This window comes from Scyliorhinus canicula, chromosome 6, assembly GCF_902713615.1.
Source record: "Scyliorhinus canicula chromosome 6, sScyCan1.1, whole genome shotgun sequence".
In the NCBI taxonomy this organism is placed as follows: Eukaryota; Metazoa; Chordata; class Chondrichthyes; order Carcharhiniformes; family Scyliorhinidae; genus Scyliorhinus; species Scyliorhinus canicula.
The window spans coordinates 184,240,286-184,267,384 of record NC_052151.1 but is presented as its reverse complement, the minus strand read 5'-3'; the positions used below and the strand labels follow the sequence as shown (position 1 = coordinate 184,267,384).

At 45.3% G+C, this 27,099-nt stretch overlaps 1 protein-coding gene across 2 annotated transcripts in view; it reads right to left on the bottom strand.

The window, feature by feature from the left end:
* shprh (SNF2 histone linker PHD RING helicase) overlaps window positions 1–27,080 on the bottom strand; it is a 137,870-nt gene extending 110,790 nt beyond the window's left edge. Inside the window, exons 1-5 of one of the 2 annotated variants that reach the window (XM_038800625.1) lie at window positions 26,956–27,080; window positions 20,677–20,864; window positions 17,543–18,162; window positions 12,203–12,332; window positions 2,609–2,824 (exon numbers count right to left, since the gene is read on the bottom strand). In XM_038800625.1, the coding sequence (XP_038656553.1) occupies window positions 2,609–2,824; window positions 12,203–12,332; window positions 17,543–18,133 (937 nt within the window). In that variant the 5' untranslated portion in view covers window positions 18,134–18,162; window positions 20,677–20,864; window positions 26,956–27,080. Of the gene's footprint in view, window positions 1–2,608; window positions 2,825–12,202; window positions 12,333–17,542; window positions 18,163–20,676; window positions 20,865–26,460; window positions 26,562–26,955 lie in introns of those variants that run through there. The other variant, XM_038800626.1, reaches the window with a different exon arrangement.
* Between the last annotated feature and the right edge of the window lie 19 nt (window positions 27,081–27,099).

Sequence of the window (27,099 nt, the reverse complement as noted above, 5' to 3'; positions counted from 1 at the left end):
GGGGGGCTGGCGCTGCCCAACCTCTGTGGGTACTATTGGGCTGCCAATTCAGCGATGGTACGTAAGTGGGTAATGGACGGGGAAGGGGCAGCATGGAAGAGGATGGAGATGGCGTCCTGTGTGGACGCGAGCCTGGAGGCGCTGGTAACAGCACCGTTGCCGCTCCCTCCAACGAGGTATACCACGAGCCCGGTGGTGGTGGCTACCCTCAAAATTTGGGGGCAATGGAGACGGCATAGGGGGGAGGTGGGGGGCTCGATGGAGTCCCCGATACGGGGGAACCACCGGTTTGTTCCAGGGAGCATCGATGGCGGGTTTCTGGGCTGGCACAGGGTAGGTATTAGGAGGTTGAGGGACCTGTTTGTGGATAGGAGGTTCGCGAGCCTGGGTGAGTTAGAGGGGAAGTTTGGGCTCCCCCGGGAAACATGTTTAGGTACATGCAGGTTAGGGCGTTTGCCAGGCGGCAGGTGGAGGGGTTCCCTCTGTTGCCCCCACGTGGGGTACGGGACAGGGTGCTCTCGGGGGTGTGGGTTGGAGGAGGGAGGATTTCAGACGTAAACCACGTAATGCAGGAGGTAGACGAGGCCCCCGTGGAGGAGCTGAAGGGTAAATGGGAAGAGGAGCTGGGTGAGGAGGTTGAGGAGGGGACGTGGGTGGATGCCCTGGAAAGGGTGAATTCCTCCTCTTCTTGTGCGAGGCTTAGCCCATACAGTTCAAGTTGCTACATAGGGCTCATATGACCGGGACGAGGATGAGCAGGTTCTTCGGGGGCGAAGACAGGTGTGCTAGGTGCTCGGGGAGCCCAGCGAAGCATGCCCATATGTTCTGGGCATGCCCAGCATTGGGGGACTTTTGAAAGGGGGGTAGCAAGCACAGTGTCGAGGGTGGCAGGATCCAGGGTTGAGCCAGGCTGGGGACTCGCGATATTTGGGGTAGCAGCGGAGCCGGGAGCTGCGGGAGGCGGTGTTCTAGCCTTTGCATCCCTAGTAGCCCGGCGTAGGATTTTACTTCAGTGGAAGGATGCGAGGCCCCCAAGCGTGGAGGCCTGGATCAATGATATGGCGCGGTTCATCAAGTTGGAGAGGGTGAAATTCACCCTGAGAAGGTCGGTGCGAGGGTTCTTTAGGCGGTGGCAGCCTTTCCTGGTATTAAAATTTCTCATCCCTGGTTTATTCATCACAACTGGGGAGACGTGGAGGAGGGAACTCGAGTGCATGGGTCCCAAATTTACAAAACCGGAGTACCAGACCAAGCATATCCCTAAGTACAAGTTGCCAATCACCCTAATTCAGACAAAGGGACTAAACTACTTTCTCCACTGTAACAATTGTCGGCAGAGTCTGCATGGCCTGTTCTGATGAAAACTCATGAGCCTGAAACATCAATTCTGTTTCCCTCCCCACAAACACTATCTGCTGAATGCTTCCAATATTTTCCGTTGTTACTCCATAAATGATACATGGTTTTGTAACCAGGGGAAAAATATACATCTGTATAACTGCAAATAGCAAAAGACTTGGCATTTCATGGATTCACTCTTTGAAGGTGATGCAAATAATGATTTACAAGGATGATAGTTATAACTTCTCAGTCCTGTTATTAGGAAAGACGGAACAGAGGGCAGCACAGTGGCCTAGTGGTCCCAGGTTCGATCCCGGCTCTGGGTCACTGTCCGTGTGGAGTTTGCACATTCTCCCCGTGTCTGCGTGGGTTTCGCCCCCACAACCCAAAATTGTGCAGAGTAGGTGGATTGGCCACGCTAAATTGCCCCTTAATTGGAAAAAGTAATCGGGCAATCTAAATTTATTTAAAAAAAGGAAAGACAGAACAGGCTTGGTTCTTTTCTATAGGAAATTAAAGTTAGAGAAGTGACATGGTAACGATCTTTGAAATTTTGAAGGGGTTTGATATGGTAGACATAGATGTTGTTCCACTCGAGTCCATAAATTTAAGACAATCCAATCGTGATTCCAGGAAACATCTTTATTCAGAGAGTGGAACTTGCTACCTCATGGACCAGTTGAGGTCAACAGCATTTAAGGGAAAGATAGATAAGCACACGAGAGAGAAAAAACAATAGAAAATTATGTTGACAGGATCAGACTAAGGAAAGTGAAACCAGGTGGGCCAGATGACCCCCAAACTGTACTGAGAGACCCTGCTGGAGGTTGGCCAGGTAAAGATCATACTGCTTCATAGCACAGAGCACCAATACCTTCCTGCTGCTTGATTAGTGAGTAGAGCTTAACCTGTTAGGGCATTAGGTTGCAAGATTACCTATAGGCAAGTAGGAAGCACCTCAACTCTCTGACAAAATGGTATAACCACCTCAACACTTCCAATTTTAAAACAAAAACAGAAAATGCTCGACCACCTCAGCAGGTCTGACAGCAACTGTGGAGAGAAAAGGAGCCAACGTTTCGAGTCTGGATGATGGTCAAAATTTGTCCATTTTAAAATACGTTTCAAACCATCAAGTTTAGAAAAACAGTAAAAATTACCATAGGAAAGCTAAATAATTTTCACTCTCAGAAGGAGATGTGCCTTCAGTCCAAAAATGGCATTTAGGCAAAAGGCTTATGTTCACCGGCTTCCGGTTCAAACTTACTGCTTGAGGAGCAGCCAGCACTGTACTCCTCTCTCTGAAGCATCCAACTGACAGCCTGGCATTGATACAGTCTGAGTGTCGGGATAAGCAGGGGGTGCTGAACATTCTCAATGTGCAGAGCTTCCTGCTGATGTGTATGCCGCACAAAATCATAAAGCTCTTCAACGTTCTCTCTTTCCCGCTCTTTATCAGCTTCTTCTGTGATATTTGAGACTTCTAAAATTACAGAAAATGAGTGTTATTTGAGAGAATTAACGTGGCTTTGCAGATTCATTCATGTTTGATAAAATGCCAAATAACAGGCTCATCAGGAAAGTTGAAGCCCACGATTTAAAAGGGGCAGCTTGGATATGAAGTTGGCTGAGCGAAAGGGAACAGAAAGTAGTGGTGATGGGCAGTTTCTCTCCTGATAGAGGCTGAGTTTTTCCAGCTTCCTCTGTACTTGTTTCTGATTGCAACATTGGCAGTATTTTGCTTGTATGGTGGTACTTAGTTGTCTTTCAGACTGGAAGGGGGCATTTTGTGGGGCTCCGCAAGGGTCAGTACTAAGAGTACTGTTTTTCTTGATCTTTAATAATGACCGTGACTTTGGAGTACAGGGAGAGTCTAAACTTTTGAAGACGACGCAAAACCTGAAAAATTATGAACAGTCGGGAGGGTAGTGTGGTGATATGCATCACTGTAAATACAGAAGGGGTTAATGTAAATACAAGTAGACTAGATAGACAATGGAGGGAGCACCAGAGACATGACACACAGACATTCAACCAAACGGCCAATAAGATAGGACACGACCAATGGGCATTCAAGACACACACAGAGGTGACACTACCACAGGGGGGACATTACACCAACCCATATACAAGAACACAGCACACATGATCTTCCTCTTTCCAGTGGAGACACTTAGTGAGTACAGATAGGGTTGATTGAGCACATCACACCTACCACCTGGATTGTAGCAGACTGGTTAGTCTGAGTAGCTATAGCAGGATTAACAGGAGAGTCGAATCCAAGTAGGAGACTTGTTAACAGTTTAATAAATGTGTTGAAGCGGGAGCTGAAGGCTAAATGGGAGGAGGAACTCGGGGAGCAGATAGAGGACGGGACTTGGGCGGAGGCCGTGGAGAGAGTCAACTCCTCCTCCTCATGTGCGAGGCTTAGTCTCATCCAATTTAAGGTGCTGCACCGGGCCCATATGTCCGGGACTAGGATGAGTAGGTTCTTCGGGGGTGAGGACAGGTGCACCAGGTGTTCGGGGAGTCTTGCGAACCACGCCCATATGTTCTGGGCATGCCCAGCAATGGAAGAATTCTGGAAGGTGGAAGGGGGTGGCGGGGACGGTGTCGAGGGTGGTTGGATCCAGGGTCAAACCAGGGTGGGGACTCGCGATTTTTGGGGTTGGGGTGGAGCCGGGAGTGCAGGAGGCGAAAGAGGCCGGTGTCCTGGCCTTTGCGTCCCTAGTAGCCCGTCGAAGGATTCTGTTACAATGGAAGGATGCAAGGCCCCCAAGCGTGGAGACCTGGATCAGTGACATGGCGGGATTTATAAAATTGGAAAAGGTCAAATTTGCCCTGAGAGGATCAATACAAGGGTTCTATAAACGATGGCAGCCTTTTCTGGACTTCCTGGCTCAGAGATAGGTAACTGGGTCAATAGCAGCAGCAACCCGGGGGGTAGAGGGGGGGGGGGGGGCATTATTGTAGTGTTTATTCTGTAACTTTATAGTGTTTTAATTTGCGTTGTTGTTAAAATGCTGGGTTGTTCATGGGGATGAGGTGAATGTATATGATTGTTAATATTATTGTTATTTTCGGTATTTTACTAAGGTGCATTATTGTTGTATAAAATCAAAATTTCTCAATAAAAATTATTTTTTTAAAAAAAAATGTGTTGAAGCTATCTCCAAGTCTGAACCTCCCTTTGTCAGAGTGTACATCAAGGAAGCAGCTTATGCTACGTCAAGAGTATAACAAAACAGGTAGTGATAAACTTCTCAAGAGGACACAAACAAACTGGTCGAATAGGTGGACATGTGGCAGATTAAATATAATACAGATTTGTGTGAAGTGATACATTTTGGTAGGAAGAACAAGGAGAGGAAATATAATCTACTGGGGACAAATTCGAAAGGGGATGCAAGAACAGAGAGACCCGAGGGAGCATATGCACAAATTGTTGAAGTTGGCAGGGCAGAGGGAAAAAGTGGTTAAAAAGGAATATAGAATTCTGGGCTTTATGAATAGAGGTATGGAGTACAAACGAAGGAAGTTATGATGAACCATTGCGAAAACACTGGTTTGGCTTCAACTGGAGTACTGTGCTCAATTTTGGTCACCACTCTTTTTGAAGCATGTGAAGGTTTAGGAGGATGCAGAAAAAGTTTGCGAGAATTATTCCAGCAATGAGCCGTTTCACAAAAGAGGATAGATTGAACAAGCCGAGGTTGTTCTCCATAGAGAAGGTTAATATGGGCTGTTCAAAGTCATGAGGGCTCGAAACAGGGTAGACGGGGAGAAACTTTCCACTGGTAGAAGGGACGAGAACTAGAGGACATTACTTTAAGACGTTTGCAAACGAAGCAAGGATGACACGAGGCAAAAGTTTGTTTACACAGCATGTGATTAGGGCCTGGAATGCACTGCCGTCAATGTAGTAAATTATGTTTTTCATTAGGGGAATTGAACGAGAAGAGAATAAATGGGCACTGGAAAAAGGACAGGCCAGCAAACTAGCAGAGAGCCAGCATGGTCACCAGGGGCTGAATGGCCTCCTTCCGTGCTGTACCAATTTATGATTCTATTTGTTCTTTCATATGCTTGTGTTAATATGTACAAATATACCAGAAAACTAATTCTGGTTAAACCTTGGCTGCAGTGCAAGAGGGCATTGACACAAATTGGTAAACAAGTTCACAATTGCTCATAATCTGACTGAATGGTGGAGCAACCTCGAGGGGCTAAATGGCTCATTCCTGTTCCTCTAAGGGAGTAGTTCATCGAATAGGAACAATGAAAGTCTGAAAGTGTCTGCAAGTAGGGAGTGGTGGCGAAGATTTCAGTGTTATTCAAGAGGTAGTTAAACCTTTTCATGGGGAGTTTGTAGGTTTGCGCAGACAGCAGCTTGAACTATTCTCATCAGCTGTGGGAGTCAGAGGTTGTGGGCTCGCGTCACACTCCAGGGACATATTGAAATCTATGAATGTGCTCACAAGACGATAGAGAGAGAGAGAGCTGCACTGTCGATGATGCCTTCTTTAGGACAGCATTAGACTGGGTCCCACTCTTCCCTCTCAGGTGGTTGTAATAGATACCTGGCACTATTTCAAAGAACATGTGTATTCTCCTCAGTATTGTGGATAATGTTTATTCTTATCCCTCAAACAATAGCACTAAAATAGATTATCTGGACATTATCACATTGCTGTTTGTGGGATCTTTCTGGATGCAAATTGGAACCCTCGGTTAGTTTCGTACATTAAAAACGTGATTACAGATATATGCAAATCTCTCTTTCAAATTGGATGAACTAGCTCATTGCTCTGAGGGGGGGGAAAACAAACCTATTTATACCGTGTTGGGCAACTGGGCACAGGGGGAAAAGTCATGTTCTCGCCTGGAGGTCTGCAGGCTGTCAGTATAGAAACGAAGGCCTCAGCAAGGTAAAATAAGATACTGCAGATGCTGGAATGTGAAACAGAAACAAAATACTGGGCAATCTCAGCAGGTCTGACAGCATCTGTGGAGAGAGAACGGAGCTAACATTTCAAATCTGGATGACTCTTTGTCAAAGCTGGAGAAAACTGGAAACAGGAAGAGATTTATACTGTTGTGAAGGGAAGGGTTGTGTAGCAATGGGGCTGGATAGGGGGCAGCGATAGATGAAGATTTACAAAATTGTCATGGGCAATAAGAATAGAATGTAAATATTGGCGATAATGACTAAGAAGAGTGCTGATAGTGGCACATTAAAAGATCACAATGCATTATAGGCAGAACAAAGATAAGCAGTGAGTCAAAGGGCAACTAGGAACCTGGAACAGATGACCCAAGTGGGGTGGGGTGGGGGGAGACGAGACAATGTATTATAGAACATACAGTGCAAAGGAGGCCATTCAGCCCATCGAGTTTGCTTCATCTGAAAAATGTGTTTTGGCCCTTGGATGATAAGCAGGGAGGAGGTAAAGAGCCAGGTGTTGCACCTTCTGTGATTGCATGGGAAAGTGCCACGGGAAGAGGACGTGGTGTCTGGGGTAACGGAGGAGTGGACCAGGATATCCCAGAGAGAATGGATCCTGCTAACTGACAGGGAGAGTGAGGGGAAGATGTGTTTGTGCTGGAGTTGGCGGAACTGGTGAAAATCTGGATGCAAGGTCAGTGCGTTACTTAAAATCCATGCCATTACCACAAAGTCCATTGGTTTTGGGCTCCAGAAAAGTCAAATTATTTGCATTTGACAGTTTTAATGACTAAGACAAGAATCAGGATGGAGGGTGCAAGAAACACAAATCTGTGAGACATTAATAGGCCACTTGTGGGAGTAGTTCATCGGCCCCTAACTAGTCATACTGCAGTACAGAGTATAAAGGGAGAAATAAATGGGCCGTATAAGGTACTGAAATAATTATGTAAAACCAAATAGTGCGGATGCTGGAAAACTGAAATAAAAACAGAAAATGTTGAATAAACTCAGCAGGTCTGGCAGCATCTGTGGAGAAACAGAGCTAATGGTTTGAGTCTGTATGGCCCTTCTACAGGACTGAAGAGGGATAGAAATGTAATGAAGTATGTAGTTGGAGAGGATAGTGGAAAAAGTGGGGCAGAATAGGTCAGGGATAGACCAAAGCTAAGGAGAGGTTGACAAATATGTAATAGACATAAGACAAAGGGAATGTTAATGGTAGTATTAAGGACTAAAAAAGTGCTAATAGCAGCATAAAGATAAGATAGCAGAATGTGGTAATAGGTACCAACGGTCAGTGAAAGCAAAACTGAAAAACAAAGGACAGGTGGATGAGGGGTGGAGTTCTGTTGGGGCACGCCAAGGAAACTAAAAACAACAAAAGACTGTAACCACTCCCCTCCATCCTGATCCCCACCCCCTTTTTGTTTGTAGAAACGTTAAATCAACCTCTCCCCACGAATGCTGCCACACCTGTTGAGTTTACCCAGCATTTTCTATTTTTTTGCAATAATCATGGGGGACTTTAATCTTCATGCAGATTGGGCGGGTCAGATTGACAAGGGTGGCACGGAAAATTAGTTCATAGTGTGGCACAATTTCTTAGAATAGTACTTTCTACGGCCAACCATGGAGCAGGCTATTCCTCACCTGGCAATGTGCAATTAGATCGGATTAATCAACAATCTCATGGTAAAGGAACCACGAGGTGACAGCAATCAGAAAAACTATAGAATTTCATATTCAGGTTGAAGGTGAGGTGTGGGTTAAAGACTATTGTTTTAAACCTAAATTAAGGTAATTTATAAGGACGTTGAGGGATAGTCGACTAAAGTGAACTGGGCAAATAGATTAGAAGGGAAGACAGTGGCAGACTTTTAAGGAGTTAATAACACTCAGCAAAGATTTATCCCAGTGAGAAAGAAATGCTCTTTGGGAAGGATGCATCATCCGTGGCTCAATAAGGAACTTAAGGACAGTATCAAATTGAAAGAAACACAGTAAAATTTTGTGAAGTTTAGTGGTAGGTCAGTAGATTGGACAGGTTTTAAGAAACACCAAAGAACTAAAAAAAAAGAGGGAGAAAGAAAAGTATGAAAGAAAGCAAGCAGCATAAAAACAGATAGTAAGAGCTTCTACAAATACTTAAAAAAGAAAAGAATAACAAATGTGAGTGCGAACCTGGGGAATTCATAATGAAAATCAAAATGGCAAAAGCACTGGACAGGTATTTTGGGTCTGCCTTCACTGCAGAAGACTTAGAAAACTTCTCAAAGACATTTGAAAATCAAGAGGTGAAAGGGAAGAAGGAAATTAAATCACCATCACCTGTATACTAGGATCTAAAAGAGGTGGCTACAGAGACAGGTTATGATCTTCCAAAATTCAGACTTCCGGTGGCGGCCATAAGCTGAATGGTCACACGAAAGGTGGCACTTGCCTAGAAACTTTGAATTAGACCTTTCAACCCGGCCAGACAGGCACAAAAAGTGCAAAAAGTTCCCTAAATTACCACCACTGTATCAACCAGGATGCGGACGAGCCAGAAATCAGGCCGCAAAAACAACAAGAGCAGCAAGAGGAAAATCTTGACCTCTGAACGGGGAGACACGCGTGACGGCCGAGAACCCACCATGGCGGCCCCAACATGGCCCAGGCCAAGATGGAGAACCTGATGGAGTTCATCACAACAATACTCCAGAGGCACAGGGACGCAATGAAAAAGGACCTAATTGCGGCGGTGGGGTCAGCAGTAGAGGCCACGATGGCCCCCATAAAGGAGGCAATGGTCAAAGTGGAGTGGAGACTGGGGGTCTAAGAGGCAATGATGCGGAACCTTGAAAAAGCTGCCACGGACCAGGGAGAGCGGATCGCCTCACTCGAAGCCGAGGTGGCAACACTGGTCACAACTCAGAACGTACTGAAGGGAAAGGTCAATGACCAAGCAAACAGGTCTGATAGAAATCAACCTTTTGAGTTAGCTATAGATAAGATAGATAAAAGGTTTAATGAAAAAATCATTAAGAATAATTAATTAAATCATATTAACCATGAGAGTGATAAAAGCTGAATGGTGGGAATTGATCAGACAAGACTTAATTTTCACATTTTGCAAGTTATGCAAACTGCTAGGGACTGCAAGGTCAAATAACAGAAAGACGCTTTGTGTTAGAGAACCGGGATGAGGTCCCAGTTCCGTTTCCATGGTAACGAACAGTCAGTCCATGGTGATAAGTCCTGGTGGGAAATGTGTTTCGCTCAGACAATGTTATGGAAAATTACCCCAAATCATTTATCTCTTAAATTGACAGAGTTTGGCCGAATTGAGTGAATTGTAAATTAGTTAAAGCCAATCACAGCTGTAAAGAGGGTGAAGCTTTAAGATTGTGATCTCCTTAAAAGATCAGCTGGCGGGATGAGAAAACTCATTCCGGAATCACTCTAACCTATTTTCTGAAACCTATTCTGCTTGCTTTTCAAAATTGCCATTTTCTTTTGTTTTAAATCACTCCGTCGTTTTTGTACTATGCATCTTGATTTGAAGAAATTACCAAGAAATATAATGTTGTATTTTGAATTCAACTACTGTATTTGCTAAAGACAATCAATCTGACTGGCTTGCTGCAGGGCTAATTGGAACTTTCCAACATGTTGTACTGAAATTGAGCTTACCAGTAGCACTAAAAGCTGACAAATAAACTTTGCCAAAAAGTACAGTCTGGAATCTCTGTTATTTGAGAACTAAGAAGGGATAACGCATATCCAGGGTTCCAAATACACAGAGACCCATCAAGGTCCCTTCGGCAAAACCTGGGGATCGTCGGGCTACTGGAGGGCACAGAAGGGAGGAACCCAACAGAGTATGTAGCATCGATGCTCGTAAAGCTGGTCGGTGAGGAAGGCTTCGCCAATCCCCCAGAGGTGGACAGGGCCCACAGGTCGCTCTGTCAGCCTCGGCAAACCCACCATGGGCAATGATAGTGAGGCTCCATAGATTCCAGGAAAAAGAGCAGATCCTGAAGTGGGCGAAAGAAACATGGTCATGCAAGTGGGAAGGACACACCACCCGCTTGTACCAAGACATTGGAGTGGGCCTGGCCAAGCACCGAACAGAATTTAATGGAGACAAAACCACACTGTTCAAGAGTAAGGTGTGGTTTGGCATGCTGTACCCAACCAGACTATGGGTCACAGACCGATGGTAAGGAACATTACTTTTAACTCCCCGGAGGCAAACAAGTTCATTTGGAAGAACAAGCTCAGGAAACAACAATGAAAGACAACAAACTAAACGTAGACTTTAATGATTCGGGGGGGGGGGGGGGGGGGGGGGGGGAAGAGGGGTATCTGTACTTGGGGATGTGGGGGAGAATCTGACAGGGAGGTAAAAATGGAAATGCGGTTCTAGTGGAGAGTGGGAAGCTGGTGTACAGATGTAAAAGTGGGAGGGGGGGGGTTGCAGAGAACGTCCTGGGAGGGAACGCCTGGCAAGGTCGGGGGGGGGGGGCACAAAAGGCGACAGGCAAGGAAACAGGAGTTGTAAGGAAGTACACGGGTAGAAGGCTGGTTACAGCAGGTCGCATGTGGAGATGGCTAGAGAATGAAAGGTGACAGCGGTCATCTTGGGAGGGCCCACAAACACAGGGAAAACCTGGCGTGCAGGGACATGTCCATGAGATAAGCATTGCTTACCCCACAGGAGGGAAGGGTGTGGGTCACCTGGAATGCGAGGGGTCTCAATGGACCGGTGAAACGATACAGAGTCTTCGCCCATCTTAAAGCCTGAGGGTGAACGCAGCCTTCCTGCAAGAGACATGTTTGAGAGAGAAAGTCTGACTGAGGCTGAGGGATAGGAAGGAAAGGGCGGCTAGGCAGCAGCTGTTCAACTCCATATTGGAAGTAACAAAGCCAGCTGCCTGCTGGCACACCAGCTAAGGAAACAGACTGCCTCAAGAGAGACAACAAAGGTAAAGGATGGGAGCATTAGGATGGTCACAGCCCCAAATGAGATGAACGAGGCCTTTGTAAACTTTTACCGGAGACTGTACACCTCAGAGCCCCTGGAGGTGGACTGGAGGATGAAACAGTTCCTCAATGGGCTGGATATACCAGTTGTGGACAGGAGACAGGGACTGGAAGCACCGCTCGGGCTGGAAAAGATCATGGAAGGCATTAATTCCATGCAGTCAGGAAAGGACCAGGACTAGACGGGTTCCTGGTAGACGTCTACAAGTAATTCACAGCAGCGGTGTCGGCTGTGGCTCAGAGTGTTGCATTCTCACTTTTGCGTCACAAGGTCAAGGATTCAAACCCCACTCATAGATTTGAGCATGGAAATTCATGCTGCTGCGCCAGTGCAGTACTGAGGGAATGCTGCACTGTCAGACATGCCATCCTTTGGATGAGACATTAAACCGAGGTCCTGTCTGCTCTCCCAAGTGTGTAAAAAAAACCAAGACAAAGCATTATTTTAAAGAAAAACAGGCACGTCATCTCCTGCGTCCTGGATAACATTTTTTCCTTGAGCAACGCTACAAAAGAGCAAAACATCGGATGATCATCACCGACGTTTGCTGGGCCTCCAGGGAACAGTTTGGCTGCCACATGTCTTGTATTACAACAGTGCCCGCATTTCAGAAGTACGTCATTGACTGCGAGACATTTTGTGACATCCAGAGGTCAGGGAAACGCTGCTCGAGAAATGCAAGTTCTTCCTTCCTGATGGACATCAATTCTAGGAGCATCAAGCATGGCATCATTGACCCCAGGATATGGGATAAACTGTGAAGAAAGATGTAGCCGCTGGTATTACTGCGAGGGGGGGAAAATAAGGAACTGAATTACAAAATAATCTGACTGCAACAGTTCTCAAACCAGCCTGATTCTGTTTTACCTTTACTTTGAGAATTGTACCTGGAACTGCTAAGTCATGAATATATTCCATGAGTTTCTGCATCAGTGCATTTGTCTTTCTGATCCTGCAGCTTCCTTCACTAAGGAACTCTGGTTTTCCTAAACCAGACTCAAGAAGATATATACCGATCTACAGAACAAAACAAAAAGGTTCGTCGACACAGTTAAAATAAACACGCAAGACATTGTCAATATAATATCAATTCAAGTATCAGTCACGGTTCAGTTGGTAGCACTCTCATCTCAGAGTTCCACCCCAGAGCTTGAATACAAAGATCAAGGTTGTGCGGTAGTGAGGAAGCACTGCACTGTTAAGGTGTCTTCTTTCAAATGAAAGGTACCATCGACATCAAGTTGAAGAGGAGAATGTCTCAGTCTGCTCACCAATATTAATTCCTCAATCAACAGCACAAGAACAAATTATCTGGTCAGCAAAGATGGGAGCATGCTTTTCATAAATTAGCAACCACGTTTCTGACATTACAACAATTACTACATTTGACGAAGACAAATTACTTTCTTGGTGGCAAAGCACTTTGAGACATCAAGTGGTCATGAAAGGCACCACATACAAGTCATCGCTAAGTTGCTCCCCATTAGTCGTTACAATTTAGTGTCGGTCAGCTAATGGGAGCTTCGCTTTAACATCGCTTTGCACTGCGGAGAGCAACTAGTGATGAACCAAGTTATATCTTTTGTGAATGTAGGAATTTAGCAACAGTGTTCCTTATAGGCTATAATGTTTCACTGCTCTTTTCCCCCTTCGACAGGAAGTGCCCTCCAGAATCTAACTTTTCAATTGATGATAATGGGAAAATCTTATCCACCTAATGTTTCATTTAAAGTTGCACTTTTCAAGAACTCAACTACAACGTGAAGTGAAGAATTACTGCACAAGTCTTTCTTTAAAAAACTTTATTGATCACTGGTTCAGCCCCAGCTGGAGTGTTGGGTCCACTTCTGGGCACCATGCTTTAGGATGGAGGTCAGGACCTTGGAAAGGATAAACGGTAACACAAGTGGCTAGCACTGTGGCTTCACAGTGCCAGGGTCCCAGGTTCGATTACCCGCTGGGTCACTCTGTGCGGAGTCTGCACATTCTCCCCGTGTCTGTGTGGGTTTCCTCCGGGTGCTCCGGGTTCCTCCCACAGTCCAAAGACATGCAGGTTAGGCGGATTGGCCATGCTAGATTGCCCTTGGTGTCCAAAAAGGTTAGGACGGGTTATTGGGTTATGGGATAGGGTGGAAGTGAGGGCTTAAGTGGGTTGGTGCAGACTCGATGGGCCGAATGGCTTCCTTCTGCACTGTATGTTCTACGAGACTGATATAAACAATTTGCAAAACGATTGGGGCTGCCTGAGATTATGGAAAGAGTAACATAAGTTGCAAGTGTTTCTTTCTTACTATATTTCTAGTCTGTGCTTGAGACAACATGATCAGCATTGTTCCACCCCGCTAATATCTCCAATTGTTGAAATTTTCAGTTTATTATATAGTTATATACAAGTTAACGCAGTGTAGTTGTCGGAACTAATTGCACTTTTGAGAAGGACTAAATGTATCTCATCAGGAGAATTGCTTGTAACCAAGAGCAAGCTGGGCAGGGTGCAAACTGAAGACAAGATGTGACTGGAGCCAGCCCATGGATCAGGAAGTTGGGCTGGGAATCTGCGTAACGCTTGTGCAGAATCTAACAGTTAAAGGACAATTTGTATATGGTGCCCTCAGGGATAAAGAGTGAATTCAGAAAAAACTTTGGACCCAATGAGTGGTGAGAATGTGGAACTCGCTCCCAAGGAGTAGTTCAGAATAGCAGAGATGCATTTAAGGAAAGCTAGAAAAGTACAAATAAGGAGGTCAGCACGGTAGCATGGTGGTTAGCATAAATGCTTCACAGCTCCAGGGTCCCAGGTTCGATTCCCGGCTGGGTCACTGTCTGTGCGGAGTCTGCACGTTCTCCCCGTGTGTGCGTGGGTTTCCTCCGGGTGCTCCGGTTTCCTCCCACAGTCCAAAGATGTGCGGGTTAGGTGGATTGGCCATGATAAATTGCCCGTAGTGTCCTTAAAAAGTAAGGTTAAGGGGGGGGTTGTTGGGTTATGAGTATAGGGTGGATACGTGGGTTTGAGTAGGGTGATCATTGCTCGGCACAACATCGAGGGCCGAAGGGCCTGTTCTGTGCAGTACTGTTCTATGTTTTATGTAGCAGAGGGTCCTTGCCTCTGAGCCAGAAACTTCAGGTTCAAGTCCCACCCCAGGACTTGATGGCCAAGGAAGGTGACCAAACAGAGTTGAGGGTCAACCTGAAAATCTTTCTAGCGAACACAAATGGCAAGTGGTCAGAGTGAGAGAGATTCCTGGTCAGCCAAGTGATGGAAAGAAGGGTGGGCGCCTCTATTATCACTATCCAGTCTACACTGTGCATGGAAAGGTGCAGGTTGCCACAGCAACTCTGACTCCCCGAATGAACTGTAACACACCACCACACCAGCAAAGTACACCAGGGAAAAAAGAATAGAATATGTTGATAGCATTAGAACGAACAAGATTGGGAGGAGACTCGCGTTGTACAAAAACACCAACATGGGCTTGTAGAGGCTGAGTGGTCTGTCCCTGTGATCTTAGTACTTCACGTTAGAAAAGAGCTCAAAGACACTTCACAGGAACATTACCAAATAAAATTTGCATTAGTTATTAGGAATGCTCAAATGGTTTTTAAGATCGGATGGCTAGGTGGAGAGTTTTAGGAGGGCCTAGACAGCTGAAAGCATAGCTGTCAATGGTGGAGCAATGAAAACCGGACGTGTACAAGAGGCCAGGATTAGAGAAGAAGTGCAGAGAGTTGGAGGAGGTTACAGTGGTAGGGAGGGGGCGAAGCAATGGAGAGATCTGAAAACAAAGGGTGAGAATTTTAAAATGAAGGCATTGTCAAACTAGGAACCAATGTAGGTCAGTGAGCACAGGGTTTATAGAGAATTGAAATTTGATGCAAGTTTGGTTATGAGAAGCATGAATCAAAGCACAGCAAAACTGGCTCAGAAGGTTGTCTGAGATCAGATATATCATTCAGGCATACATTGTTAATTAGATGATATGTCACTAGCTCCACACTGTAGATAGTGCCATTGTGAACTGTCCCATCAGTGTACACACTTCTCTCTGTAGTACTTCTACACACTGCTGAGATTAACAAATGCTTGAAACCATATTTTCAATGATTTAATTGTTTGCACCAAAGGAATATAGCTCGTTGTCTGTCCCAACGAACAGCAGGAAGTGAGGGCCAGTGATGGTGGCAGAAATCTGTCCATCAGGCTTCTGCAAAGTAATGACCTCTTTTGCTTTTGGATGCTTGAAAAGCTGATTTGAACCTTTGAACTATTTCTCTTTGTGTGAAATAGGTAGAACTTTTTAAATCAGTACATTTGAACTGATTAAAATAATTAATAAATTAATAAATTAAAAGCGCCTTTCTAATTGGCTCCTATAGATTATAGAATTAATCTCGTGCAGGAGGCCATTCAGCCCATCTAGTCTGCACCAATCCCTGGACAGAGCACTCTACCTAGGCCCAAGTCCCCACCATATCCCCATAACCTAGTAAACCCACCTAACCTTTTGGACACTAAGCGGTAATTTAGCATGGCCAATCCACCTAACCTGCACATCTTTGGACTGTGGGAGGAAACATCAGAGCATCTGGAAGAAACCCACGCAGAAATGGGGAGGATGTGCAAACTCCACACAGTCGCCGGAGGCTGGAATTGAACCCAGGTCCATAGTAACAGCATTCAACACCTTTACCAATACAGATAGCAGTCAGTGGTATGGGCTGGCATAGTAGCACAGTGGTTAGCACTGTTGCTTCACAGTACCAGGGTCCCAGGTTTGATTCCGGGCTTGGATTCACTGTCTATGCGGAGTATGCACATTCTCCCCATGTCTGCGTGGGTTTCCTCCCACAAGTCCTGAAAGACGGGCTTGTTAGGAGATTCTGAATTCTCTCTCAGCGTATCCAAACAGGTGGGGATTTTCACAGTAGCTTCATTGCAGTGTTAATGAAAGCATACTTGCGACAATAATAAAGATTATTATTAATTATGGACTGGTGTGAGTGAACTGGATTGTACCTCCATCTGATGCAACCTCTAGTGGCTGTTAGCCACCCCTGATTTTTCAGCTTCAAATGTGGATCAGTCCGGTGCCTAATTTCAACTTTCTGACTGGATGTTTATCCATGGCGGAGATTGTAGCCAACTGGGGTGGCCACGTCCCGATTTCAAAATGGACATTTGCAAAGAGTACAGGGAAAAATGGACAGTACTAGGAAAACAAGCAGGTGCAAGGTTTGCCCGTGGATTGGAACTTGCAGAGCCCAGACAGAACTGATACTATAAGCCATTAGCATAGCAATGAGCTATCTCCGGGGACAAAAGAGAAACATTTAAACAATCGGTACCAGGGCAGACTCCCCGGCGCCAGTGGAGACTAAAACAAAGGCAAGCCAACGGTTAACTAGGGCCCGCCCAGCAATCGAGGAACGACCCCTTTATTGGAGAGAATCAATAACAAATGATTGGGACATGGTCCAATTAATTTGGACCAAGTCCAGGATCCGCCCAGAAAGGCGCGAAACCCTTTGGGGTATAAAGAGGAGTCCCCAAGGTCAGAGCGCTCTTAAACTCTTAGAACTCTTCTTCTTCTTCATCTTGGCATTTGGCTCTCAGCGACGAGAGGCCCGCCAAGCACCAGCCAAGTAACTCTAAGGTCAATGCACGCTACGAGATAGGCGCTCCTAGCTACTATTCTATACCAGTTCGAAGCCAGCAGCCTCAGAACCGGACAATGGCCATTGTTCCCCTGACTGAGTGGGTGCCCGAAGCTAAGTATGGGTTTTTAGTAGTAGTTGTAGTTTAGTGAGTAGAGTTTGTGCATGAGTAATAATGGACTGTGTGTGTAAATAAATGTGCATTGATTTCAAATTTACTAACTGGTGTATCGAGTCATTGATCAGTATTCGGTTTTGAACCTTGTGGTGGTATCAGAAAGATACCTGGCGACTCTTAAGCAAAGATAATTAAAACAGAGCAAATTAAGGAAAGCATAACGAGCAACAAGATACTGAGTAAATCAGATGTCAGTGAGAAAAAAAGATTCACTTCCATTCACTTTGAGAGTTTCCTGCCTCAGCCTTTATTGGTAATTGGCGAGTAGCCAAACTAGAAAATCACCAACAGGAAAGGTGAAAACAAAAACACGTGCCCAATCAGGAAGACTCAATGGTCATTGCAATGGACAACATTTTATTGGAAGAATCAATATCTTATTGGAATAGCTAAATACCTTCAGTGTTTGACAGTCTTCGATGTCCTTTTGGAACAATCCAAGTATGTTCTTTTTCTGAAGCCAAATTATATCCTCCAGCATCTTATAACTGAGTGAAGTTCTCACAGAGCTCACAAATTCTTCACGGCCATCACTCTCAAAATCGTCACCTTTCCTCCTGACTGAAACTTGCAGCTGATCATCAGCACTGCTCTTCATTAAGTATATACTAAGAGAACAAAGCTTCTCTGGAAACATTTGCCCTGATGGAAGTTGAAGGGTGAATTCGTCCAGCAGCGCTCGCCACTCTTCATTCGCGTGGCTTTGGGAGACTACAAGGAGTTGGGTGATAGCAGTTGATGGAAGAGGACTTTCTCCATCCTCAACAACAATCAATGTTTCGTCCAGTTCCGGACTGCTATCCAGCAGTGGGTCTACCTGTCCTACTTGTCCTGAGAAACTCGTGCCCATAGCCGAAGGATTATTGCTGTCGGGTGGTGGTACAAGTGGATGCGGCTCCTTCAAGTCTTCGCACATGTTCCAGCTCAGCTTTTTCTTTGTTTCCTCATCTACCCGCACTGGGGCTGTGCGCTTCCTTCTGTTACTCATTGTACCAGAAGCTTTCTGCAGGTTCACAGCTGCAACAAAAAAAACAAGAATATAAAGAGTATTCCCAACAAAAAGCTGGCATGAAGCATTTGTATTGCTTGGAGCCTTTAGTTCGGAATATAGGTCAGGAGGAGGCCTTTCAACTCCTGTTAAGCCGTTCAATTAGGTCAGCACTGATCTGTTTCTCAATTCCCATTGATCTGCCTTGGCTCTGTAGCTTTGCTAAATAGGGGTGTTATCAATCTCAGTTCTAAGATTTTCAATTGACTTCAAGCTTCAACTTTTTGTTTTAACCTGGGAGTCAAGGGAGGACCGGTGCAAGGTGATGGGGCAGGGATTTCCACTACTCTTTGCATGAAGACGTGCTTCCTGATTTCACCCCGAACTGCCCAGCTCGGATTTGTTCTGGACTTCCCCACCAGAGGTAAACAGTTTCACTCGATCTATAATTTAAACACCACAACTCAATTGCGCTTTAATCTTCTAAACTCAAAAGAGTATACAAGCCTAGTCTATGCAGCCTGCCCTCAGAATTTAACCCTTTTAGTCAGAGTGTCGCTCAAGTTACAGTACACCTATCACTGATGGCTATTTTCTTTCAATACTGCCTAAAGAGATGCTGAAGCTACAGACACTTAGCAGATGACACAGGGCAGCACGGTAGCGCACACTGGTTAAGACTGTGGCTTCACAGTGCCTGGGTCCCAGGTTTGATTCCCTGCTGGGTCACGGTCTGTGCAGAGTCTGCATGTTCTCCCCGTGTCTGTGTGGGTTTCCTCCGGGTGCTCCGGTTTCCTCCCACAGTCCAAAGACGTGCAGGTTAGGTGGATTGGACATGCTAAATTGCCCTTAGTGTCCAAAAAGGTTAGAAGGGGTTTCTGGGTTACGGGGATAGGGTGGAATTGAGGGCTTAAGTGGGTCGCTGCAGACTCAATGGGCTGAATGGCCTCCTTCTGCACTGTATGTTCTATGAAAAGCACAAACAACAAATGTAAAGTGCCTTAGGGACTTGGCATTGGGAGAATGTAGCATCAGCTTGTAAACCTTACAGTTGCGTGATCGAGCCGGCAAGAGTGAGATGTAATTGATTTGTTTCAGATAAAAGCTTGATGATGATTAGTTTGGAAGCCTTCAATCGGAGGCAAATAATGTCTCCAGCTACATTATGATTTCTTAGGCTTATAAACAAGTTGACTATTATTTTGCACCACTTAAAATTTATCTCAGAAAAGAATAATTTAGCTCAGATAGTTTCCATTTTTAAAAATGTAATTAATTCACAAACTTTTAGCTTTTCAGTTTGGCTGCTAGGACCTTGGGCTTACAAAGTACTGGTAGCGTTATTCAAATTGGAAAGGACTTTAAGCTCAACAAATGGAAAGAAATATATATCTTGGACAGCGCTGAGGTCCCAGGTTCGATCCCGGCCCTGGGTCACTGTCCGTGTGGAGTTTGCACATTCTCCCCGTGTCTGCGTGGGTTTCACCCCCACAACCCAAAGATGTGCAGGATAGGTAGATTGACCACTCTAAATTGCCCCTTAATTGGAAAAAATAATTGGGTACTCTAAATTTATAAAAAAAAAAAGACTGTGGCTTCACAGTGCCTGGGTCCCAGGTTTGATTCCCTGCTGGGTCACGGTCTGTGCGGAGTCTGCATGTTCTCCCCGTGTCTGTGTGGGTTTCCTCCGGGTGCTCCGGTTTCCTCCCACAGTCCAAAGACGTGCAGGTTAGGTGGATTGGACATGCTAAATTGCCCTTAGTGTCCAAAAAGGTTAGAAGGGGTTTCTGGGTTACGGGGATAGGGTGGAATTGAGGGCTTAAGTGGGTCGCTGCAGACTCAATGGGCTGAATGGCCTCCTTCTGCACTGTATGTTCTATGAAAAGCACAAACAACAAACGTAAAGTGCCTTAGGGACTTGGCATTGGGAGAATGTAGCATCAGCTTGTAAACCTTACAGTTGCGTGATTGAGCCGGCAAGAGTGAGATGCAATTGATTTGTTTCAGATAAAAGCTTGATGATGATTAGTTTGGAAGCCTTCAATCGGAGGCAAATAATGTCTCCAGCTACATTACGATTTCTTAGGCTTATAAACAAGTTGACTATTATTTTGCACCACTTAAAATTTATCTCAGAAAAGAATAATTTAGCTCAGATAGTTTCCATTTTTAAAAATGTAATTAATTCACAAACTTTTAGCTTTTCAGTTTGACTGCTAGGACCTTGGGCTTACAAAGTACTGGTAGCGTTGTTCAAATTGGAAAGGACTTTAAGCTCAACAAATGGAAAGAAATATATATCTTGGACAGCGCTGAGGTCCCAGGTTCGATCCCGGCTCTGGGTCACTGTCTGTGTGGAGTTTGCACATTCTCCCCGTGTCTGCGTGGGTTTCGCCCGCACAACCCAAAGATGTGCAGGGTAGGTGGATTGGCCATGCTAAATTGCCCCTTAATTAGAAGAAAAAGAATTGGGTACTTAGATTTTTTTTTTAAATATTACACATTTGACTTGGTCAATGACGGTGAAGTTGGCTGATTTTTACCTTAATTACTTCCACCCACGTTGGTTAAAAAAGCAAAAGCAAAATATTCTCAGAAATCCTGTTACATGGCGGAGATTGACACAGCCTCCCGTCTTCGGAGAGAGAATCCTATTGATGCATACTGGAAACTCGTGGCCATGAAACACACTCAGATGGCATCATCAACTTGTAGCTGTTAACGGTGGAAACTGTAGGGGAAGAAAATCCCGTTAAATTCAAGCATAGGTTTTGCTAACATTATTTCTCATCATATATTTCGGGTAGAAACCATATCCTAATAGAACAGGCAGGACTGAGGGCACAAAACAGAAGCTGATTTTTTAATGAATTTACAATAGCTGTGGCTGGTTTGCTTCCATTGTCTCTTTTCTAGAAATTTCCATGTGGTTAAATTTCAATTCATCAATTTAAATGGCAATTCGGGGCAACAGGGTAGCACAAGTGAATAGCACTATGGCTTCACAGCGCCAGAGTCCCAGGTTCAATTCCTAGCTTTGGTCACTGTCTGTGCGGAGTCTGCACATTCTCCCCGTGTCTGCGTGGGTTTCCTCCGTGTGCTCCGGTTTCCTCCCACAGTCCAAAGATGTGCAGGTTAGGTGGATTGGCCATGCTAAATTGCCCTTAGTGACCAAAAAATGTTAGGAGGGGTTATTGGGTTACGGGGATAGGGTGGAAGTGAGGGCTTAAGTGGGTCGGTGCAGACTCGATGGGCCGAATGGCCTCGTTCTGCACTGTATGTTCTAATTAATATAACACACAGAAAATCAAGTCGAGAAAGAAAGCAATTAGCCTGGAATTGCATATTAAGTGCAAGACATTTGGATAAAGTAAATTTGAATTGTTTGAATAAAATAAATTATCTTGTGCTAAATTGCAATTAAAACAATTGAACCAGAAAACTGCAGATATGTTAACCATCATTTCCCAAAGCTCTTTAGATTAATGAATTGAGTTTTGGATTGATTATTGATTTATGAGACTAAACCTGGAAACTACACATATGTCATGTATGGGAAATTTCCTAGAAATTACAGTCAGATCAACATTACATTTATATAGAAACTTACACTTCTTGTTACATCCCAGAGCATTTTACAAGACTTGTAAATACTTCTGAAGTGAAGTGTTGTTTTGTAAGTAAGCACAGCAGCCAATCTGCACACAGCAATATCCCAAACTACAGAAGAATTGAATAATCTGCAAATAGTCTATTGTTGGTGACATTGATTCCGAGATAAGTTTTGGCCTGGACAATGAACAGACTGTTTTGCCCTTAAACTGAACAGTGCCATAGGATGCCTATTTCATCATTCTTGGTTTAATGTTTTATCTAAAGGACTACAGCCAACAATGAGGCAACAAGTTACCACCAACATGCCAGAGGCACAAACATCCTGGACCACTATATCAAACATGCCTACCGCTCTATCGCCCGCCCACACTTTGGCAAATCTGACCACAAGGCTTGCTCCTGCTCCCTGCTTATAAGCAAAAACTAAAGCGTGAGAATCCGTCAATGAAAGTCGTGTATTGTTGGTCTGAGGAATCGGATGATCTCATACGGGACTGCTTACAGTCAATGGACTGGTCAGTATTTTAAAAACTCTGCGACCAGCCTGAACGAGTATGCCACTACAATAACTGACTCCATTACTAAGTGTGTAGAAGACTGTGTGCCAAAGAAGCAAATCTGCGTGTATCCCAACCAGAAACCCTGGAAGAACAGCGATATCCACTGCATGCTGAAGTCTAGGTCTAAGGCGTTCAAGTCAGACGACCCTGACCAATACAAGAAAGCTAGATATGATCAAAACAAATCCCCCAAAGCTGCCAAACGACAGTACCGGACCAAGCTCGAGTCCCAGGCTAGCCACATGGACCCCCACCATCTATGGCACAATCTGCAAGACCTAAGGGGCTACAAGATGAAGGCATGTAAAATCGCCGGCTCCAACGCACCCCTCCCTGATGAGCTCAATGCATTCTATGCCCGCTTTGAGCAAGAGGTCAGCGAGAGTGAGCCCTCCACCCCAGAAGCCTCGGATAAACATGTATCTGAGATCATCATTGCAGACGTCAGAGCAGCCTTCTCGACATCCACCCTCGGAAAGCCATTGGCCCGGATGGGGTACCCGGACGAGCACTCAGGTCTTGCACGGATCAGCTGGCGGGGGTATTCACATACATCTTCAACCTCTCTTTACAACAATCCGAGGTCCCTATCTGCTTCAAGAAGCTGACCAACATCCCTGTACCAAAGAAAAGCCAAGCAGCATGCCTGAATGACTATCGTCCAGTGACTCAATCCATCATCATGAAGTGCTTCGGAAGGTTAGTCATGGCACGAATCAACTCCAGCCTCTCTGATTGCCTTGATCCACTACAGTTCGCCTACCGCTGCAACAGGCCGACAGCAGATGCCATCTCCATGGCCCTGCACTCTGCCCTGGAACACCTAGATAACAAAGACACCCATGTCAGACTCCTATTTATCGACTACAGCTCAGCCTTCAACACCATCATTCCTACTAAACTCATCTCCAAACTCCATGGCCTTGGCCTCGGCTGCTCCCTCTGTGACTGGATCCTGGACTTTCTAACCCACAGGCCACAATCAGTAAAGATAGGCAACAACACCTCCTCCACGATCATCCTCAACACCGGTGCCCCACAAGGGTGTGTCCTCAGCCCCCAACTGTACTCCTTATACACCTATGGCTGTGTGGACAAATTCCCCTCCAACTCGATTTTCAAATTTGCTCATGACACCACCGTAGTGGGTCGGATTTCAAAAAATGATGAGACAGAGTACAGGAATGAGATAGAGAATTTGGTGAACTGGTGCAACGACATTAATCTCTCCCTCAATGTCAACAAAATGAAGATTTTCATCGACTTCAGGAAACGTAGTGGAGAACATGCACCTGTCTACATCAATGGGAACGAAGTAGAAAGGGTTGAGAGCTTCAGGTTTTTAGGTGTACAAATGACCAACAACATGCCCTGGTCCCCCATGCCGACACAATAGTTAAGAAAGCCCACCAACGACTACTTTCTCAGAAGATTAAGGAAATTTGGCATGTCAGCTATGACCCTCACCAACTTCTACAGATGCTCCATAGAAAGCATTCTTTCTGGTTGTATCACAGCTTGGTATGGAGCCTGCTCTGCCCAAGACCGCGGGAAACAACAAAAGGTCGTGAATGTAGCCCAGTCCATCACGCAAACCAGCCTCCCATCCATTGACTCTATCTACAATTCCCGCTGCCTCGGAAAGGCAGCCAGCATAATTAAGGACCCCACACACCCCTGATTATACTCTCTTCCACCTTCTTCCGTCAGGAAAAGATACCAAAGTTTGAGGAAGAAAATAGACTTATCAGTGATAGGCAGCATGGTTTTGTGCAGGGAAGGTCATGTCTTACAAACCTAATAGTATTCTTTGAGGAAGTGACAAAGTTAATTGATGAGGGAAGGGCTGTAGATGTCGTATACATGGACTTTAGTAAGGCGTTTGATAAGGTTTCCCATGGCAGGTTGATGGAAAAAGTGAAGTCACATGGGGTTCAGGGTGTACTAGCTAGATGGATAAAGAACTGGCTGGGCAACAGGAGACAGAGAGTAGTGGTGGAAGGGAGTGTCTCAAAATGGAGAAGGGTGACTAGTGGCATTCCACAGGGATCCGTGCTCAGACCACTGTTGTTTGTGATCTACATAAATGACCTGGAGGAAGGTATAGGTGGTCTGATTAGCAAGTTTGCAGATGATACTAAGATTGGTGGAGTTGCATATAGCGAGGAGGACTGTCAGAGAATACAACAAAATATAGATAGATTGGAGAGTTGGGCAGAGAAATGGCAGATGGGTTCAATCCAGGCAAATGCGAGGTGATGCATTTTGGAAGATCAAATTCAAGAGCGGACTATATGGTCAATGGAAGAGTCTTGGGGAAAATTGATGTGCAGAGAGATCTGGGAGTTCAGGTCCATTGTACCCTGAAGGTGGCAACACAGGTTGATAGAGTGGTCAAGAAGGCATACAGCATGCTTGCCTTCATCGGACGGGGTATTGAGTACAAGAGTTGGCAGGTCATGTTACAGTTGTATAGGACTTTGGTTAGGCCACATTTGGAATACTGCGTGCAGTTCTCGTCGCCACATTACCAGAAGGATGTGGATGCCTTGGAGAGGATGCAGAGGAGGTACACCAGGATGTTGCCTGGTATGGAGGGTGCTAGCTATGAAGAAAGGTTGAGTAGATTAGGATTGTTTTTGTTGGAAAGACGGAGGTTGAGGGGGGACCTGATTGAGGTCTACAAAATTATGAGAGGTATAGACAGGGTGGATAGCAACAAGCTTTTCCCAAGATTGGGGGTGTCAGTTACAAGGAGTCACGATTTCAAGGTGAGAGGGGGATAGTGTAAGGGAGATGTGCGTGGAAAGTCTTTTACGCAGAGGGTGGTGGGTGCCTGGAACGCTTTACCAGTGGAGGTGGTAGAGGCAGGCACGATAACATCATTTAAGAAGCATCTAGACAGGTATATGAATGGGCGCGAACAGAGGGAAGTAGACCTTGGAAAATAGGAGACAGGTTTAGATAAAGGATCTGGATTGGCGCAGGCTGGGAGGGCCGAAGGGCCTGTTCCTGTGCTGTAATTTTCTTTGTTCTACCAACTGACTCAAGAACGGTTTCTTCCCTGCTGCCATCAAACGTTTGAATGGACCTACCTCGTATTAAGTTGATCTTTTCTCTACATCTTGCTATAACTGTAACATTATATTTTGCAGTCTCTCCTTCCTTCCCTATGTAGGGTATGCATTGTTTGTACAGCATGCAAGAAACAATACTTTTCATTATATACTAGGGGCTGCTTAGCACAGGGCTAAATTGCTGGCTTTGAAAGCAGACCAAGGCAGGCCAGCAGCACGGTTCAATTCCCCGAACAGGCGCCGGAATGTGGCGACTAGGGGCTTTTCACAGTAACTTCATTTGAAGTCTACTTGTGACAATAAGCGATATTCATTCATTCATGTTCATAATACATGTGACAATAATAAATCAAATCAAAATCCTCAGTACAGACTGGATTATGTGCTCAAGTCTTGAGTGTGTTTACCATCATTGAGCCAGAGCTGATACTAATTGTAATGGATAATACTCCGAATCTAACATGACAAAGGCATATTAGTCAATTTTAAAACCAACAGAATTTGCATTAACATTAATAACAAGAATTTCAGTTTTAAACTAATAACATATTACACACGTAGGCACCAAAAATAGATATTACAAATACTAACAAAAAGATACATTGCACCCTTAACACCTGAGGATGTCACAACATGGCTTAGAATCATAGAATTTACAGTGCAGAGGGAGGCCATTTGGCCCTGAGACTGCACCAGCCCTTGGAAAGAGCACCCTACTTAAGCCCACACCTCCACCCTATCCCCGTAACCCAGCTAATCTTTTGGACACTAAGGGGCAATTTAACGTGGCCAATCTACCTAGCCGGCACATCTTTGGACTGTGGGAGGAAACCGGAGCACCCGAAGGAAACCCATGCAGACACGGGGCGTGCAAACTCCACACAATCACCTGAGGCTGCAATTGAACCTGGGTTCCGGAGCTGTGAGGCGGCAGTGTTGTGCCACCATGCCACCCAATTTTGTAAAAATGTAAGATCGGAAATGTTACAGCCAATTTGCACAGAGCAATGTCCCACAGCAGCAATGAGATCATGACCAGATTATCTGGTTTTTTCAGTGACTCTGGGATAAATACCAGCCAGGCACCAGGGAGACTTCATCCATCATCATGAAGTGCTTCGGAAGGTTAGTCATGGCACAAATCAACTCCAGCCTCTCTGATCCACTACAGTTCGCCTACCGCTGCAACAGGCCAACAGCAGACGCCATCTCCATGGCACTCTGCTCTGGAACACCTAGATAACAAAGACACCTATTCCAGACTCCTATTTATCCACTACAGCTCAGCCTTCATCCCAGATGAAGCCCTGCTCTTCATCCAATAACACAATGGGATATTTTATGTCCATCTGAGAGGGCAGCAGATGAACACCATATTTGAAAGGCGTGCGACAACGCAGCACTCCCTCAGTCTCGCACTGCAGTGTCAGCCCCGATTATTGTGTTCAAGTCAGGGGAGTGAGTGCCTCTTCCACCCACAACATTACTATTCAGACACCAATTCCGCTTTCCACCAATAGTGAACTTCGCTCTAATACCCGCTCTAATGTCGTTCATCGATATTACTTACCGCTTCATACCATGGGGTAAGGTTTAGCAACAACCCACAACAGCAATAACTGAGCTGGTGAGCCGGGGAGTAATCCGGAAGTTGTCTCTCTCTCCGCCCGGAAGTTGTCTCTCTCTCCGCCCGGAAGTTGTCTCTCTCTCCCTC